The following is a 15,247-nucleotide window of genomic DNA, read 5'->3' as shown; positions in this document are numbered from 1 at the left end:
GAGTGCGTCCCGCCTCCCCACCAGCCGCAGCGGGCACGGGGAGCCGGCGCTGCCCGCCTGCCTCCCCCGGGCCTCGACTGGCCGCGGTCCCGCCGCGCCGACCCTCACAGGGCGCTCGGAGCTGCGGGTGGGAGCGGGGGCCCTTCGCAGCCTCCTCCATCTTAGCGGCCGCCGCCATCTTGGGCCCGGCGGGACGGGACGGGCCGGGCCGGACCGGACCCACCCGGCGGCACCGGAGGTAGCGGGCAGGACCCACCCGACGGGACCGGAGGTGCCCAGGCAGGACCCACTCGGTGTCCAGCAGCCCCCGCGGTGACGGGAACACAGCCAGCTCCCGGAGGTCTTCGGCTCATATTCCCCCCTCGCCTTGGGGGGCTCAGGGCCCGCTCCCACAGCAACAGGCTGCCCCCTCATCCCCGGCCTGTTCCGGGAACACCCGAGCAGCCCTTTGCACACTTCGGAACTCCTCGTGCGTCCGCCGGGAACACCCGAGCGGTGCTCGGCACACTTCGGAATTCTACGTGCGCCCGCCGGGGACACCCGAGAGCGGCCACCGCCGCCGATGGGATTCGGGCATCTCCGGACAGGCCCTAGAGCACTTCGGTTTTGTCCGGAATGCGGCCCGGCAGTTCCGGCGGCGGCCGATAAACAGCCATTGGCCGCGCCGCGCGGGGCTGGGGTGGAAGCGTGGGTGGACAACGTCACTTCCGGAGAGTGACGGAGCGGCGGGTCAGAGGCGGCGGCAAAATGGCGGCGCCTGAGGAACGGGAGCTGACGGCGGAACAGACCGAGAAGCTGCTGCAGTTCCAGGTGCCGCGTCCCGGGGGGCCCGTGCCGGCCGGCGGGAGCGGGGGAGGCGGTGCATGGATACGGAATGGGCTGAGCTGGGCCCGCCCCGCCGGCGCTGGGGGGTACGGGGCTCCCACAGCCGGGTAGGCCCACCTGCAGTGGGGTGTCGGGCTGGGCCTGAGGGGACGGTGAGAGGAGAGACACCTGTGGTCCTAGTCCTGGCTGGGGTGAGTGAGACTTCCATACCCCTAATACTTCGTCGGGGCGAGGTTCTGTCATCGCTAACTGGGGAGGCGAGAGGTGGCTGCTGTGTAAACTCTGTGCGGGAAAAACTCCTTGGTAAGTCCCGGCCATTTTAATTAGTCTGAAAATTTTCATTGTCGTAGCTGCAGAGCCTTTCCTGGCACCGAGGGAGAGTTATCCAGTGGGTTTCTGTGGAACGTGGTTCCTGCCCCTCGCGATTGGGTAACGCCGCTGGAAAATGTCATGATTTAATCTGTGTCTGCCACACAACACAGGCAGGGTCGCTTAGCCTTTGGTTTGCAAGGCCTGGGGCTGTGTAGCAGATGAATGATCATAAACACAATCTGAAGATGTGGTTTATTGGGGAGAAAACTGCTGGGTAGCTGAAATACTTGGGGTTGCTCAGTGATGAGTAATTAAATGTGCTGAGCAATGCAAATTACTGTCAGGTGTCTTGGGTTTGTTTCTGAGCTGTGGAACATCAGGTGGCATTCCTTGGATTGAAGTTCTTTTACAAATGCCATGACTTTTAAGACTGTTTTGTCTGCTTTTGTTGCTTTAAGTTATTTTGTTTTAAGACTGTGCATTGGAAGTTTGGTGTGCTGTAACTGTAGATTTAAAGGGACTCCAGAGGCGTCTGGCCCTGCCTTCCCCAGGTGAGACAGTGCAGGTGTTCATCATTCCACACATTGACTTCCCAAGCCTTTGCCTGATTCACAGCCCCCTGACTTAGTTAATGTGCTGAGATGTTTACCTATGAGGAAACTTGCTTTACAGATGTCCCCTCTGCCCTCTTGGGCAGTCAAATGAAATACAGACTGCCTAAATACAAAAGAAACAGAGAAGTGTTTACCATTGTTGTCCCTGTACTGCCTGGTGAGTAGATTACATTTTGTGCCTATAAATGTGCAGAAGATTCCATTCTCTTGCTGTGGGATACCCTGGTTCTTGCTCATCTGCTTAGTCTGGAGAGGTAGGACCAGCTGCTCTCACCACTGCCCCTGCTGCTATTTTCAAACCCCTGTGGGCAGCTGTGAAATAAAATAATCCTGTTTCCCAATGCTACCTGGTGTTGTAATGGACAGAGGGCTGCCAGAGAACCAGAAGGAGGGTTTATGATTTAGTCCAGCTTCCTCTCAAGCCCTGGTTTGAAGCACAGGGAAACACCCCTCAGGCTGTAAAGGGGGGAAATTTTTTCAGTTAGACCACTGCTATGCAGAGCCAGATGTGAAAGCTGTGGTCCAGAAGGCTTGGATACCAGCCAGGATCCTCACTCTGTCTTCTGGGGTGTGTTCAATCAGCTTTCTCCTAATGGGCTAATGGCAGACCCTTCTGGTGATTCCTTCTCTGATACATCACACCTGGCTGAGAAGGGCTCAGGTGTGAGTCCTGCTGCTTCCTTAAAAGTAAATCAGTCCACCTGGAAGAGATTTTTTTTTTTTTCTTGGACTCCAGTAGGAAGAATGAGGTGTTTGGAGTGATTATCTGATTCTCATTAAAATAATTTGTACATTGCTACAAGCCAGCTTGGAAAGCCTTCAGGGATCCTTGCTGACTTTGGGGGGAACACTTCAGTGTTTTCAAGGATAACTTCACACTTTGTGGTGTGTCATCATAAGTAGGCTGTACAGCATTCCATGGTGACAGAACATTGCACTTCCACAGAGATTATATCCCACTGTGGTGTGAACAGAGCAGGAGAGCAGACTAGGAAAGAAGGCAGGGTGACAAAGATGAGATAAGGAATAATAGAAGACCCTCAGTTAAACAGAGAGCCAGAGGGAAGCATTGAGCTAACAGCAAACAGCTGTTTGGGGTGAAAATACTATTGCCCTAAACTGTTTATCCTAGTTCTGCTGGAGAATGCACCTTTCCAGGCAGAGGTGGATGTGCTGTTCTGTCCTGGCCGGAGCTGTTTGGCACAGTTCTGTGTTAGTGCCTGCTCTGCATTAATTCCACTGATGTTTGTGTGGTGGGTTCTGTAGTGCTTGTACAAACAGCTTTGCTGGCAGACTGCTGAAAACAGCAGCTTCCTTCTTGTGGGCAGGGCTGGAACAGGGCAGCTATCTGCACCATGCTGGGGCAGGTTACTAAAGGAAAAAAAAAACAGTAGAGAGAACTGGGATAAACTTGAAATGAAAGCAACAAAGCCTCTTGCATGTTTCCAGCCTCCCATTTACTGCCAGAGAGCTGGCTAATAATGTAAGGGAATAAAAGCATCTAAATTTTTCATCTGTCAAGACCTCTCTGTCCTGACATTTGGAGAGAGAGGTTTGATGTGAGCAGTTTAGGAAAGCTGTGTAGATATGATTCATTTGGGAGATGGAAGAAACATCAGAGCAGCTTTTGTAGGATCTGGTTATTGATCTGTGCCCATCACACTTGGGCTGATGTCTGATATTGTAATATGCTAATGTAAAGTAATGGAGTGTTATTTGCAAAAGAGTTGGCACTCATGATATCATCTCTGACTTCAGCTGGGGAAAACAGAATGCTCAAGGCTGGATATGGCTCTGATTTAGGGGAAGGAGGAAACATGAAACTCGGGCAGCTTTCCCACTCAGTGTATTGATCAAAACCCTCAGAAAGGCATTTGCTGTAATATGCAATGAGAAACTCTTGGTTAAGGCTTTTTTCCAGTTAGAACTCAGACGTTCTTTACCCTTGGAAAGTAATTCTCTGGAATTTGGCAGTGGGTTGGGAAGTAAGAGCAGTTAGTCCTGTGGATTTGCATCTCTTGTGCTGTGTTTCAACATCGGAGCCTATCTGCAGAGCCAACAGTTTCGTAAGTCCAGTTTACAACCTTTGTCCACTCAGGGATATTCCTTCTGCTTTTGAAGCATGAAATTGTACTTTCCACTGCTTCAGTATTGGGAAGATTCTGAGCAGTCTCAAAGGTGAGAGATACAAATAATTATGCCAGCAAAACTTATTATGCATTATGCTTTACAGTAACACTCTTGCTTTGTGTGATGCCTGAGAAAGCTCTGTTGTACTGTCCTGGCATTTGTGGAATTTAATATTTTGGTTTTGAAATATTAGCCACTGTGTTGAGCTTGGATTTATTGGAAGGTTTGAGAGTGCTGGTTTAATAGGACTAATTTTAATTACTTACTATGTCTGTAAGATACATACTCTTAAAGGCAGCTAATAAGAGACCACAGCGAGCAGCAAGGTTTGAAGATGCTGGTTATTCTCTTAGCCCTGATGGCGCTAAGAGTGAGCTTGTTTGCCATGTATGTAAGTTTGCAGCTGGTAAGTTCACCAGAGATGCTGCGAGTGTGGCAGTGGAAATGATGTGGCGTTTCACGTTTCTGATCTGTTTCCATGCCTTGATGGAGCAGAGGCTCTAGGAATGTCACGGGGGTGATAAATGACCAGTATCAGTGGTTGCCAGCCAGAGTTGTCTAGAGTGGCAGTTGAACTGTGGTCCTGCCATTCCTTACATCGGTTGTGGGTCATTCTGAACCTTGGTGTGTCTCCCAGAGCATCTTAGAGCTGTGGTGTATCCAGTGGAGCACATCAGAGTAACAGCCAGCAAGGTGTTTTAAAAGCTGCCTTTGCCAGGTGGTTTTTTCCTGCAGTGTTTAATTGTGAAGCCTCATTGATCAGACAAGTGGCAGGAGCACTCAGCACTGTGCTGCTTGGAGTGCCTTTGTCACTTCTGCTTTCAGTAGAGGGCAGCTGAATTAAGATGCTAAGGAAAAAAAAAAAAAAAAAAGGTAGTTCACCTTCCTGTAGAGCTTGAATAGAAGACTCAGAATTGACTAGAGCCATCTGTCACTGTGGTGGTGGTCGGAAGGGCGAAGTTGGCTGGTTCTGGTGTCTCTGTGGAACTCAGAAGGTCTTGCGGATGCTGCAGTGATTCAGTGTTCATTAAATGCTTGTTGATAGCTCTGCTGCTTTCTGACCTAAAACTGCGGAAGAATTTTGCATGATTTAAAAAGGAGGACTGCTCAGTGATGTTTTTAGTGCTCACACATAATCCAGGCATTTAGAGACAAAGGTGTAAATGAATTTCTGAATCCTGTAAACTTTGTAAACACCAGCAGAATTTCCAGGATGTTGAGGAATGGTGATCAGAAGACTTTCAAGGCTCTGGAATAAACACATAGTGACTCCACTGTAAAATCAATTAATTGAGTAGATTGCAGGTGCCTTTAATGGTGTCCTTCTAAAAGGACAATGAAGTGCCTGCTGTAGGAGTTCAGATTAAAAAAATAAAGTCAGAATGCAAAATAAATTGAATAAAAAATATGTAAAAAATAAAGTCAGAACGCAAACCCTAAATTTTATTCTGTGAAATACATCTTTAAATGAAGATAGCTAAACTAAAACATTAAATGATGAAACTGAGGGATAATCAAAGGTATTCTAGCAGCAACAGCTGAGTTCACTGAGCTTTATTTTTTCTATGAAATACAATTCTGCAGTGTTCCCTTGCAAGGCTTGCTGCAGACTTACTTTTTAATAAATATTTATACACCACTGAATAGTGACTTGAAGTGCTTTTTATCTGAGCTTCTGCAGTCACAGTGCTTTAAACAGTCTGATTGGTTCTGTGCAGCAGAATGAAACAATGATTTTTGCCCAGTAGATTGGAGACAAGGTGGCGATCTGGGGACTTCGTGAGAAAGAGGCCAAGAAATGCTCAAAAGTTTGAACTGAGCTCAGAGCCTGAATAGGGCATTTGTCCACAGTGTTTGTTGCTCGGGTGGAAATGGCATGTGGAATGTATGAATGGGGGCAGGGAGGGAAATAGATGCACCATCCTTCTCCAGTAAAAAAACAATTCAGTGCGTTCTTAAATGCTCAGCCTGTCCGGAGTGCGTCAGGGGCTTTTCAAGGCAGCAAGGAAAACCTCTGCTGAGACCTTAAAGCAAATGCAGTGGGGAGAGATGTTTCTGTGGCACAGTGACAGGGATGTCCCTTCAGCAAGTGTTTGTCTCTGTTCAGGAGATACTGATGTGGCTTCCTGTAATAAGAGACAAAATTGTTTCATCTCCTGTGCAGAAATTCTGATTGGCACAGGGTTAAAATACACCCAGTGGCTTTGAGGTTTGCCAGTGTGTTTGGACTGCTTTCTGTTTTGGGCCCTGTGTTGGACCGTTCCTGCTTTTTTTACTACACTGTTTACTATACATTTTTTACTTCCTCTATGATGCTGGGAACATCACCTTCAGTAATGCCTGGCTCATTTTGGTTTTAGTTTCTGTTTATACTGGCAGTGAGTGGAGTAACAGTCATCTTGACTTTTCAGAAATGCTTTGTATTTTGAGTTCAAGCTGATGTTTGAGGGCGTTGGCCCGGCACATCATCTCAGAGTGAAGCCTGTGGGCAATATTGTGTTAAACTCTTCACTGTGCTGAGTGCTGTTTAGTGACAGACCTTGGGCGCATTGAGGGTTGGCTGGTGCTGGAAGAGTGCAAAGGCCTGTTTGAGGCCTCCTGTGTGTTTATGGATTTTGGTTGGCTCAGGTCACTCTGGTCTTAAACTTAGAGCAGGGCACATAAAAAATGAGCGTTGTGATAATGTGTTGTGGTAACTCCCATCATGTCCTCATGTGTTGTTAAGAGCAGTCAAAATGCAACACTTCCTGGCACTCATCTGCTTTTATTCTCATTCTTTAGGACTTGACTGGCATAGAGTCCATGGACCAATGTCGCCACACACTGGAGCAGCACAACTGGAACATAGAGGTACCGCTGAAAATGAGATTTGTAGCAGTTTCCAAGTACCTGAATTAAATGCAGCTCTCTGTGGGAGGGGGGGCCCTACCAGTATGATTAATCTGCCCACCCCTGGGTTTACCCAAGTAGCTCTTTAGAGCTGTATCTCCACATGTCTGGAGAGCTGGTTTCAGCCAGGCACAGCAGAGTCATTATAGCTGTGAACAATCCCTTGACTGGCACATGGGGTCGCCTCCTGTGGAGCCTGTGTGCTGGCTGCCATGGAGAAGGTTTTCCACATGGAAAAGAGCACTGGTGGTTGCTGTTTGTCAGGAATTGTGCTTATCCAGTGCCCTAGGACTGGGGACAAGTAATACCCACTGTCCAAAGTATAAACACCATAAAATGCCTGAAACCTCCCTTTGCTCTTTCTTATGTCAAAGGCAGCTGTACAGGACCGCCTGAACGAGCAAGAGGGTGTCCCAAGTGTCTTTAATCCTCCTCCACTGCGGCCGTTGCAGGTCAATACAGCTGACCACAGGATCTACAGCTACGTTGTCTCAAGGCCACAGCCAAGGGCAAGTTATCTTACAGTGGATTTTGTCTTGCTTCTTGGCTGACTCTCTATGAACACAACTTGAAAGCAGGGAAAGAAATTGTTTTCTTTGCATGCTGTTATCTCCTTTCTAAATATTTTATCTTAGGGAAACAAAATGTAGAGATATTCCTTTAGTTTCTGTTACTGCTGTGGAAATTTTCTCCATGGTGTGATTCACAGTATGAGGACATTTTTTGTCTGTTTTTTGACTGTCTTGCTGTGGTGTAGTAAAGCTTTTTGATCAGTCAAACTGGAGCAAAGGACAGTCCCCTCCATGTGGCAGTGATAATGTTTGGTTTTTCTAGAGGCCCCCTTAAAATGTGTATTAATTGAATACAGTATCAATTACTTTTATTAATGTTTTACAAACAAATTTGCATGAGCACCTGTAAGACTTGGTGCTGTTAATCTCTTTGTATAGTTAAGAAAATTAATTCCTTATTTGTAATTCCAGGGCCTGTTAGGATGGGGTTACTACTTCATAATGCTTCCATTCCGATTTACCTATTACACGTTACTTGATATATTTAGGTAAGTCCTTGTTTGTGCTGACTCATTTATTGACTGCATCAGGGACCACAGTAGCTCAGATTTGGCTGGATCTCTGTCACTTAGGTCTTTAAGCCTCATGACAGATTTTCCATTTGTTTGCTTAACTGGCATTATCTGTGGCCTTGTAAAGTTCCTATGCTGTTTAGTAAGAAATCTTATTGCAGAGAAAAAGAGCAACTTGCTGCTCTGTAAATGAAATGTTTAATTGGAGCTCTAACTCCACACAACTTTACAGTCTGAGTGTCACACAAAGGGGTTGCAAAACAGTGTGCAGCTGTTTGGTGTTCTTGGACAAACATCAGAATAGTGTCCTATTGGGCTGGACTGTGGGTTAACCTGCCCTAAGTCCAGGATGTTATTTGGCAAATCCAAACTGTAAACATCTGCTTTATTCCCTTTGGTGTCTATTGCCTCTTCTCCCTTTACTGCCCCAAAGCACTAATTCTCCTTGTCTCCTTTACAGCATTGATAGAGGGGAAAAGAGAATGGTAAGGGTGCTAAATAGCCAGCAGTCCTGATGTCTGTACTGCATTGGCAGTTTTCCCAGTTTTATTACTTTTTATATTAAAGACATTTCCAAAGTTCAGTGTATCTTCTGTGCATCAGTAGAACTAAACCACACTGATACCTGCCTTGCAGTGAGGCTTTTTCAGCTTCAGAGGAATGACAGTCTCATGGGACTCCTAGTGTAATATTCACTTTCTGCAACTCTTTGTACATTGGAATTGTTAGTTCTGGGTTAGCAGAAATGCAGTTTTCAAAGTTATCTGGACAAAACTGTGTGGCTTTTAACAGCCCGTCTTTGACTACATTCCTCAAACCTCCTACTGTTGGTGTGACTTATGCCTGATGCTTCAGAGGAAGCTGAACTGTTTAATCACACAGAATTCAGATATTTACTGATCCCTGGCATGAGATGAATCTTCACGGGGGTTGGTTCTGTAGCTGTGGTATCAGTTTGGAGCGGGTGTCAGTTTAGGTTCAGATTATAAATGTTCAAGGGTCTCAGCTGTGACTTTTTTCCTCTTTATGAATCCCTTGGCTGGCTGTGGAAAAGAAAACCTGTTCTTCCACAAGTCAGTGAGCTGAATTTCCAATGTCCTTTGCTTGTTTCCTAGGTTTGCTCTGCGTTTTATACGCCCTGATCCTCGTAGTCGGGTCACTGACCCAGTGGGAGACATTATTTCATTTATTCATATGTTTGAGGAAAAATATGGGAGGATACACCCTGTCTTCTACCAGGGAACTTACAGCCAGGTCAGTGTCACGTGTTCGTGCCTAGATCCTGAGGAGCTGGGGAGTTGGGATTTTGCCACATGGTATCAGGGCCTACATGGCAAAATTGCTTTTCATCTGCAAGCCCAGAATTTATCCCCAAACTCTCTTAACAGGGTAATGGAGAGCTAGTGAACAAGTGTATTGGGAAACCAGTGTCTGCCAGGCTTGATGATTTGCCAGGCCTTCAAAGTTGGAAAGCAAAGCTGCTCTGGCTGTTCCTTGACCGTCTGTGTGACTCTGTAGCTGACAGCTTTTCTTTGTAATCCTGCCTTTGTTTTTATAAACTGGTGTGCTGTGCCAGAGTCTGTCCTTCTGTTCACCAAATTGGGATTAACTGCCTGGGCTTGTATCACAATGCAGCTTCACAACAGTGCAGGGCCTCAAAATTGAGAGGGAGTCCCTAAGAAATTATGGGAGGTGAGTGTTCCATATATCAAATCTGAGGGGGCTCTCTGTAGAAGAGGGATGTCCCCATGCACACTGCCTCTTCCACAGCTTTTCTCAGCCTGCCCGAGGGAAGGGTCTCCTGCAGAGCATCCCATCAGACAGTTGGGTCAGCACTGCTTCCCAAGTGCCTGGGGAAAAAGTCAAATGCCTGTCTGCTCCACACTGCACAGTGATGGAGCTCACTGCCTCTGCAGCTCTTTGAGGCTCCTCTCTCATTCCTGGAATCCAAATTCAAGTAGTCATGGAATGATTAGGCTACCAAAACTCAGTGCCAGTAAGACAGGGAGCATATTGTGCACTTATCTGTGGTCTTGTTAAAAATGCTCTTGGGTGGGTGGAATCCAGACACTGTACATGTGGAAGGGGAGGGACTTTTTCTTTGTCTGGTTCTTGGGGGGACTGCAGCATTATTTATTACCTGTTTTAATAGAGTTTTGGTGTGATCTGAAGATTGTCCTGTACAGGCTCAAGGGAAAGTTCAGCCTTGGCCACTGTGAGTCCAAGGGGTGAAGGAGGTTCTTCACTGCCAGCTGAGTCTGGTGAGGCAGCTGAGGTGTCAATGCATGTCATTGCCTACCCAGTTTCACTCTGAGTTCAGTGTTCCCCAAAGCTACATCCTGAGAAGATATGAGAGAGAGCACCACCCTTAAATAAAGACTTATTTAGAAGATCTGACAGGTTTATCCTCTACTGCTGCTTCACTAAAACCACTCTAGTGGCAGAGTAATGACCTGGGTCACACAAGCCTCGTGGGTGCTGCATTCCCCTTGCCCAGACACCCTGTAACTTCACCTCCTCTGCTCTTATGCCAAGGCACTGAACGATGCCAAGCGGGAGCTGCGCTTCCTGTTGGTTTATCTTCATGGAGATGACCACCAAGACACAGATGAGTTCTGCCGGTAGGTAGGAGGATTTCCCAAATAGCTGTCTTAGCATTTGACATGCAGCTTCCCTCACGTGGTCTCTTCTCATCCCCCAGCAATACACTGTGTGCACCTGAGGTCATCACCCTCATCAACACTAGAATGCTCTTCTGGGCTTGCTCAACCAATAAACCAGAGGGATACAGAGGTGAGTGTGTCTCCTGGGATTTGCCTGTCCCCTTCTGTCTCTGGAGCAAGCCGGATGCTCTTTGACAAACTTACACATGTGAAACACTCTATTGTATTTCGTGCAAGTAGACAAGAGATTTCAGGATTGCATGGGGAAATAAATGTGTTGGTTTCCTGGGATGTCTCGAAAGGTTTGGATGCCAGGGAAATACATTCAGATCTTCAACTCCACTGTTCTGTATGTTTCTGAGCACTTGTAGTTCTGTGCTTTTTGCTGTGGGCATGTAGGCTTTTAGTGCCTTGTCAATGGGAGTTGGTAGGTTTTTGCTGGAGATAAACTGAGTGGAGAAACAAGTATCCAACTAGATCTGTCCTTAACACTGATTACTGTGATGCCTGAGGCCAGAAAGGACTTGTTAGGTGCATTCTTTCCCTTTCTGAGACAGCTGTCTTAATCCACACCCAATCTCTGAGTCTCCTCAAAAGCCCACTGTTGATATACCTGGTTAGACAGCAGTTTGGTAAGGTTTTGCTTCAAGTGGAGCTTTTTCCCAAAGTTCTGTTCATGGCTCCTGTGTTGTTTCCACCATTTCTGTTTCATGGTCAGAAAAATGCTATGTTTGGGTCACTCTTGGCTCCACAGGTCTGCTCCCAGTTATAAACAATTTGAGAGAACAGCTCTCTGAGGAGACAGTCTTTGACTTATTCCTGTTTCATTGCTGTAGTGCTTTGGAGTCAGAGCCTGGAAAGCAGAGCTGGATGGGATCTGGCCTTCCATTTAATCCCTGAGCTGCTCTGATTTTATATGGGGGGCTCCACTGGTAACAATGGCCCCAAGTTGCATGGCGTACCATGTGTGTTTTAAGGAGGGGATCATCAGCCGTATATGAACAGTAACTTGAAGCTCATCATCTGTTCCGTCCCCTGCTACAGACAGAGCCTGCCTCCAGCAAAACCAACCTGAATTTGTTCAGAAATGTTCAACATGAACATACTGGCATTTCCCCTATGACAGTTTCTTTCAGAGTCCAGCCGTCCCTAATCACCTGAGCAAGTGTTTCCATGTGCTTGTCCTGTGTTTTTCTTCCTGCAATTTAAACCCATGGCTTTGTCCCACTTTGAAAGACATTCAGAGCCATTTACTTCCTTCCTGCTTGAGTTAGAAGAGCCTTTTTTGGTTACTTGAAAGCTTGTTTTTTTTCCCATCAGTCTTCGTGCTCCCAAAGCCAGTTCCTCCCTTTGCTAACTTACAGGGTTTAATTTTCAAAATAGGGCCTGAGGCCTTTCCTGCTTTGGAAGAGAGAATGTCAGGTGAAAGTGCTTTCCTTGGCCCTCAGCGATGGGAAGTGCTGTGGCCCTTGTGGCTGTGGTGGTGACATTTGTGCTGTTGCAGTGTCCCAGGCTCTGCGGGAGAACACGTACCCGTTCCTGGCTGTGATCATGCTCAAGGACCGCAGGATGACGGTGGTTGGGCGGCTGGAAGGTCTCATCCAGGCTGACGACCTCATCAATCAGCTCATGTTCATCATGGATGCCAACCAGACATACCTGGTGTCCGAGCGCCTGGAGAGGTGGGTGGAATCAGAGCTCCAGGAACACAAGCCTTGTTGAGGCAAGCTCTGCTCTGTCCCCTTCCTCCCTTCAGACATCGTGTGTAGGCACATAGCTCAGCACCTCCCTTCTGTAACACAGCCCATGGGCTCTCCTCTCACCAGGGGCACCATCAGTCCATAAATTCAGGCCGCCTTATAGCCAGGGAGCCAGATGTGTTGCACACACAATCCCACCACTGAAAGGTGGATGTGAGTACTCTGTTCTCTGTGATTGGAGCACATCTTTGGCATGCTGGAGCTTTGCAGGGGCAGCTTGGACAATAGGCAGTAGCATCCAAATGGGAGCAAAGGCATTGCAGGAAGGAGAGCTGGTGTCCTCAGCCAGCTGGTGAGTGCGTTTTGCTGCCTGGGCTGAGCTCTGGCTGCTTTTCTGGTGGGGCCTCACAAGTCTCTGGTGACTCTTAGGGATGTGCAGGTTACTCTCAAAACAGGATCCCACCATTTGATTTCCTGTCTGTCCCTCCTCTGCCCCATGCTCTGTGTGGAGACCCAGTAACACATTCCAGTTTAAGAAATGTGCAAGGAATTAACCTGAAGGAGATAAAACTAGGAAAAGCCTCAAATATGAGGCACTGTTCTTGTGCTGTCTGTCAAGCTGCAGGGATCCAGGAGCCTTTTAAGTTCAGTTCCACCCACCCTTGGGAAGCAATTTGGATGTGAGGGACTGCAGGGACCTGGCTTGGCCTTTTGGGAGCTTGTGGTACCCCAAGGTATTACCTGCTGTGTGCTCCTATGAGTTGCAGGCTGTTCCTGCACCCTTGGGTCTGCCTTCAGCCTGCCACCCCCTCACTTTAGGGCCTGTTAGCCCTGACCACTTCCACTCTTGTTTGCAGGGAAGAGAGGAACCAAACCCAGGTCCTGAGGCAGCAGCAGGATGAGGCATATCTGGCATCCCTGCGTGCGGACCAGGAAAAGGAACGCAAGAAGAAGGAGGAAAGGGAGAGGAAGAAGAAGAAGGAGGAGGAAGTGCAGCAGCAAAAACTGGCAGAGGAGAGGCGGCGGCAGGTGAGAGCAGAGGCTGCAGTGTCCTGTGGGATGCCTGACCTGCAGTCTTGCTTGGGGCTTGAGCATCCTTCAAGGCTTCTGGAGCAGCTGTGCTGCAGGGGACAGGCACAAAGGTCAGTTCAGTGCTCAGCCATTGCTCCTGCTCCCTCCTTGCCTTGCAGACACTGCAGGAGGAGAAGGAGCGGAAGTCGGAATGCCTCCCTCCAGAGCCACATCCCGACGACCCCGAGAGCGTCAAGATCATTTTCAAGCTGCCTAACGATTCCAGAGTGGAGCGGCGATTCCACTTCACACAGTCACTGACGGTGAGCTTGGGGCAGAGCTGAGGGGTGAAGAGACTTGCATGTGACTCAGCAAAGCTTTATTTCCCTTGGACTTTGCCAAATGGTGACCTCTGCTGAGAGCCTTGGCAGGCAGAGCTGCTCCTTGGTAGGAGAGTGCTATGGGACCTGGTTCCACCAGCTTGGAAGAGGAGAGAAAATGGAAGAAGCTTTTTTCCCTCCTGAAAAGCTGGAAGGTGTCTCTGCCAGTGATGGGGCAGAGTGGGACTGTATGATCTTTAAGGTCCATTCCAACACTTAACATTATATAATTCCACTGCTGTTTATGAAATAAAGGTGTAGGAAGAGCCAGAAGCAGTGTCTGGTCACCCCAGTGCTCTGTGCCAAGGAAGTGGCTGTCTCAGGTCTACAGTGCAGTGATGGTGCAAATTTGGGAACCTTCCCCCACGAGATGCCAGGCATTCACTCAGGCTGTGTCACTGCTCCCCCAGCTGGCAGTTATTCCTGTGCTTCTCTTCTAGGTGATCCACGACTTCCTGTTCTCCTTGAAAGAAAGCCCTGAAAAGTTCCAGATTGAGGCCAACTTCCCTCGCCGTGTCCTGCCCTGCCTCCCTACAGAGGAGTGGCCCAACCCCCCCACGCTGCAGGAGGCCGGACTCAGCCACACGGAAGTCCTTTTTGTGCAGGACCTCACGGACGATTGACACTTCTTTTTGGTTTTGTTTTTGTTTGTTTTGTTGTTTCGTTTTTGGTTTGTTTTTTGTTTTTTTTTTTCCAGAAGATGCAAAATGGAAAGAGAAATTCATATTATTATTATAATACAATATTTTTTTTAAAAGACTGCGTACAAACGAGGGATCAGAGACCACATGGCCTGTGCCAGCTGTGCTGCGGGTGTGCGCTGGCGAGAGGACGCGTGCGCACGGCCATCCCCTGCAGTGGGGGGCACACGGGGGAGCTGGTGTTGCCCCTCTGCCCTCCCTGGGGAGGAACAGGAATGGCAGCTCTTGGTAATTATTGCTTTTATTGATGACAATAATAATAAAACCCCAGCAACCCAACATCTTGTGAAGATTTGATACTCTGCCGCTCCTGAGAGACACAAGACCGAGCACCGGAATGTGCTGGGAGTGGGGTGGGGGGAAAGGGCTGGACAGACTTTCTTCAGCTTCCCTCTGTGTATAAATACTGTTCTTTTAATATATCTCTTGCTTTGTAATGACCAAAGGAGATTGGGGTTGACTATAGTATTAACTTTTTGATAAAGAGCTGGTTCGATTCTTACCCATGTGGGATCTTGCCCAGGGTTCTTAGCCTGCGTAGTGTAATAAACTCTGCCTCTAGCATGTCTGTGCTGATGCTTTGTGCCCATGCCCCGGGGGGGGAGGCAGCTGCTGTGGGACTTGTGACTCCCAGAGGTGTGGGTGCACTCAGCTTCTGGTATCACACTGGTGATTTTGTGTCAGTGGAGCTGTTGCATGTGATGAGAGCTGCCCAGCATAGGGAATGGCAGGGCTGGGGGGGCTTCTGTGCCACCTCCTGTGGCATCGGCTCTGGGCTGAGGCTGGGAGGGAGGGAGCTGATGAGGCTGGGTCAGCCCTCTTGGAGGAGGTGGAAAAGGAGGAGTGAGAGGTTCGTGTGAGGCTGGTCCCTGCCAGAGGCTTGGTCAGGGCTGTGGAGCTGTGCCATCAGCTTCCCCCCAAAGGCAGTGGTAGGAGCC

The 15,247-nt window shown here is 48.3% G+C and overlaps 1 protein-coding gene across 3 annotated transcripts; it reads left to right on the top strand.

Annotated features, from left to right (window-relative positions):
- The first annotated feature begins 48 nt into the window (after positions 1-48).
- Positions 49-14,873, top strand: FAF2 (Fas associated factor family member 2). Of its 3 annotated transcripts, none has more exons than XM_056502255.1 (11): positions 49-810; positions 6,663-6,731; positions 7,145-7,279; positions 7,754-7,830; positions 8,970-9,108; positions 10,390-10,475; positions 10,556-10,647; positions 12,022-12,199; positions 13,075-13,246; positions 13,408-13,551; positions 14,049-14,873. In XM_056502255.1, the coding sequence occupies exons 1-11, from the start codon at positions 748-750 to the stop codon at positions 14,229-14,231; spliced, it is 1,338 nt and encodes a 445-aa protein (XP_056358230.1). In that variant the 5' UTR covers positions 49-747; the 3' UTR covers positions 14,232-14,873. The 3 variants fall into 3 exon arrangements, with proteins under 3 accessions (XP_056358230.1, XP_056358231.1, XP_056358232.1); XM_056502256.1 differs by lacking the exon at positions 49-810 and adding an exon at positions 3,824-3,929; XM_056502257.1 differs by lacking the exon at positions 49-810 and adding an exon at positions 6,444-6,573.
- Positions 14,874-15,247: the final 374 nt, after the last annotated feature.

This window comes from Oenanthe melanoleuca, chromosome 13 (assembly GCF_029582105.1).
Source record: "Oenanthe melanoleuca isolate GR-GAL-2019-014 chromosome 13, OMel1.0, whole genome shotgun sequence".
NCBI lineage: Eukaryota > Metazoa > Chordata > Aves > Passeriformes > Muscicapidae > Oenanthe > Oenanthe melanoleuca.
The sequence above is the reverse complement of the archived record's forward strand: the minus strand, read 5'-3'. Positions and strand labels throughout refer to the sequence as shown.

Coding starts and splice junctions, on each gene's coding strand:
- FAF2 (XM_056502255.1), top strand. CDS start 748: ATGGCGGCGCCTGAGGAACGGGAGCTGACGGCGGAACAGACCGAGAAG. Junction 811..6,662: donor AGAAGCTGCTGCAGTTCCAG/GTGCCGCGTCCC, acceptor CTCATTCTTTAG/GACTTGACTGGCATAGAGTC. Junction 7,280..7,753: donor TCTCAAGGCCACAGCCAAGG/GCAAGTTATCTT, acceptor TTGTAATTCCAG/GGCCTGTTAGGATGGGGTTA.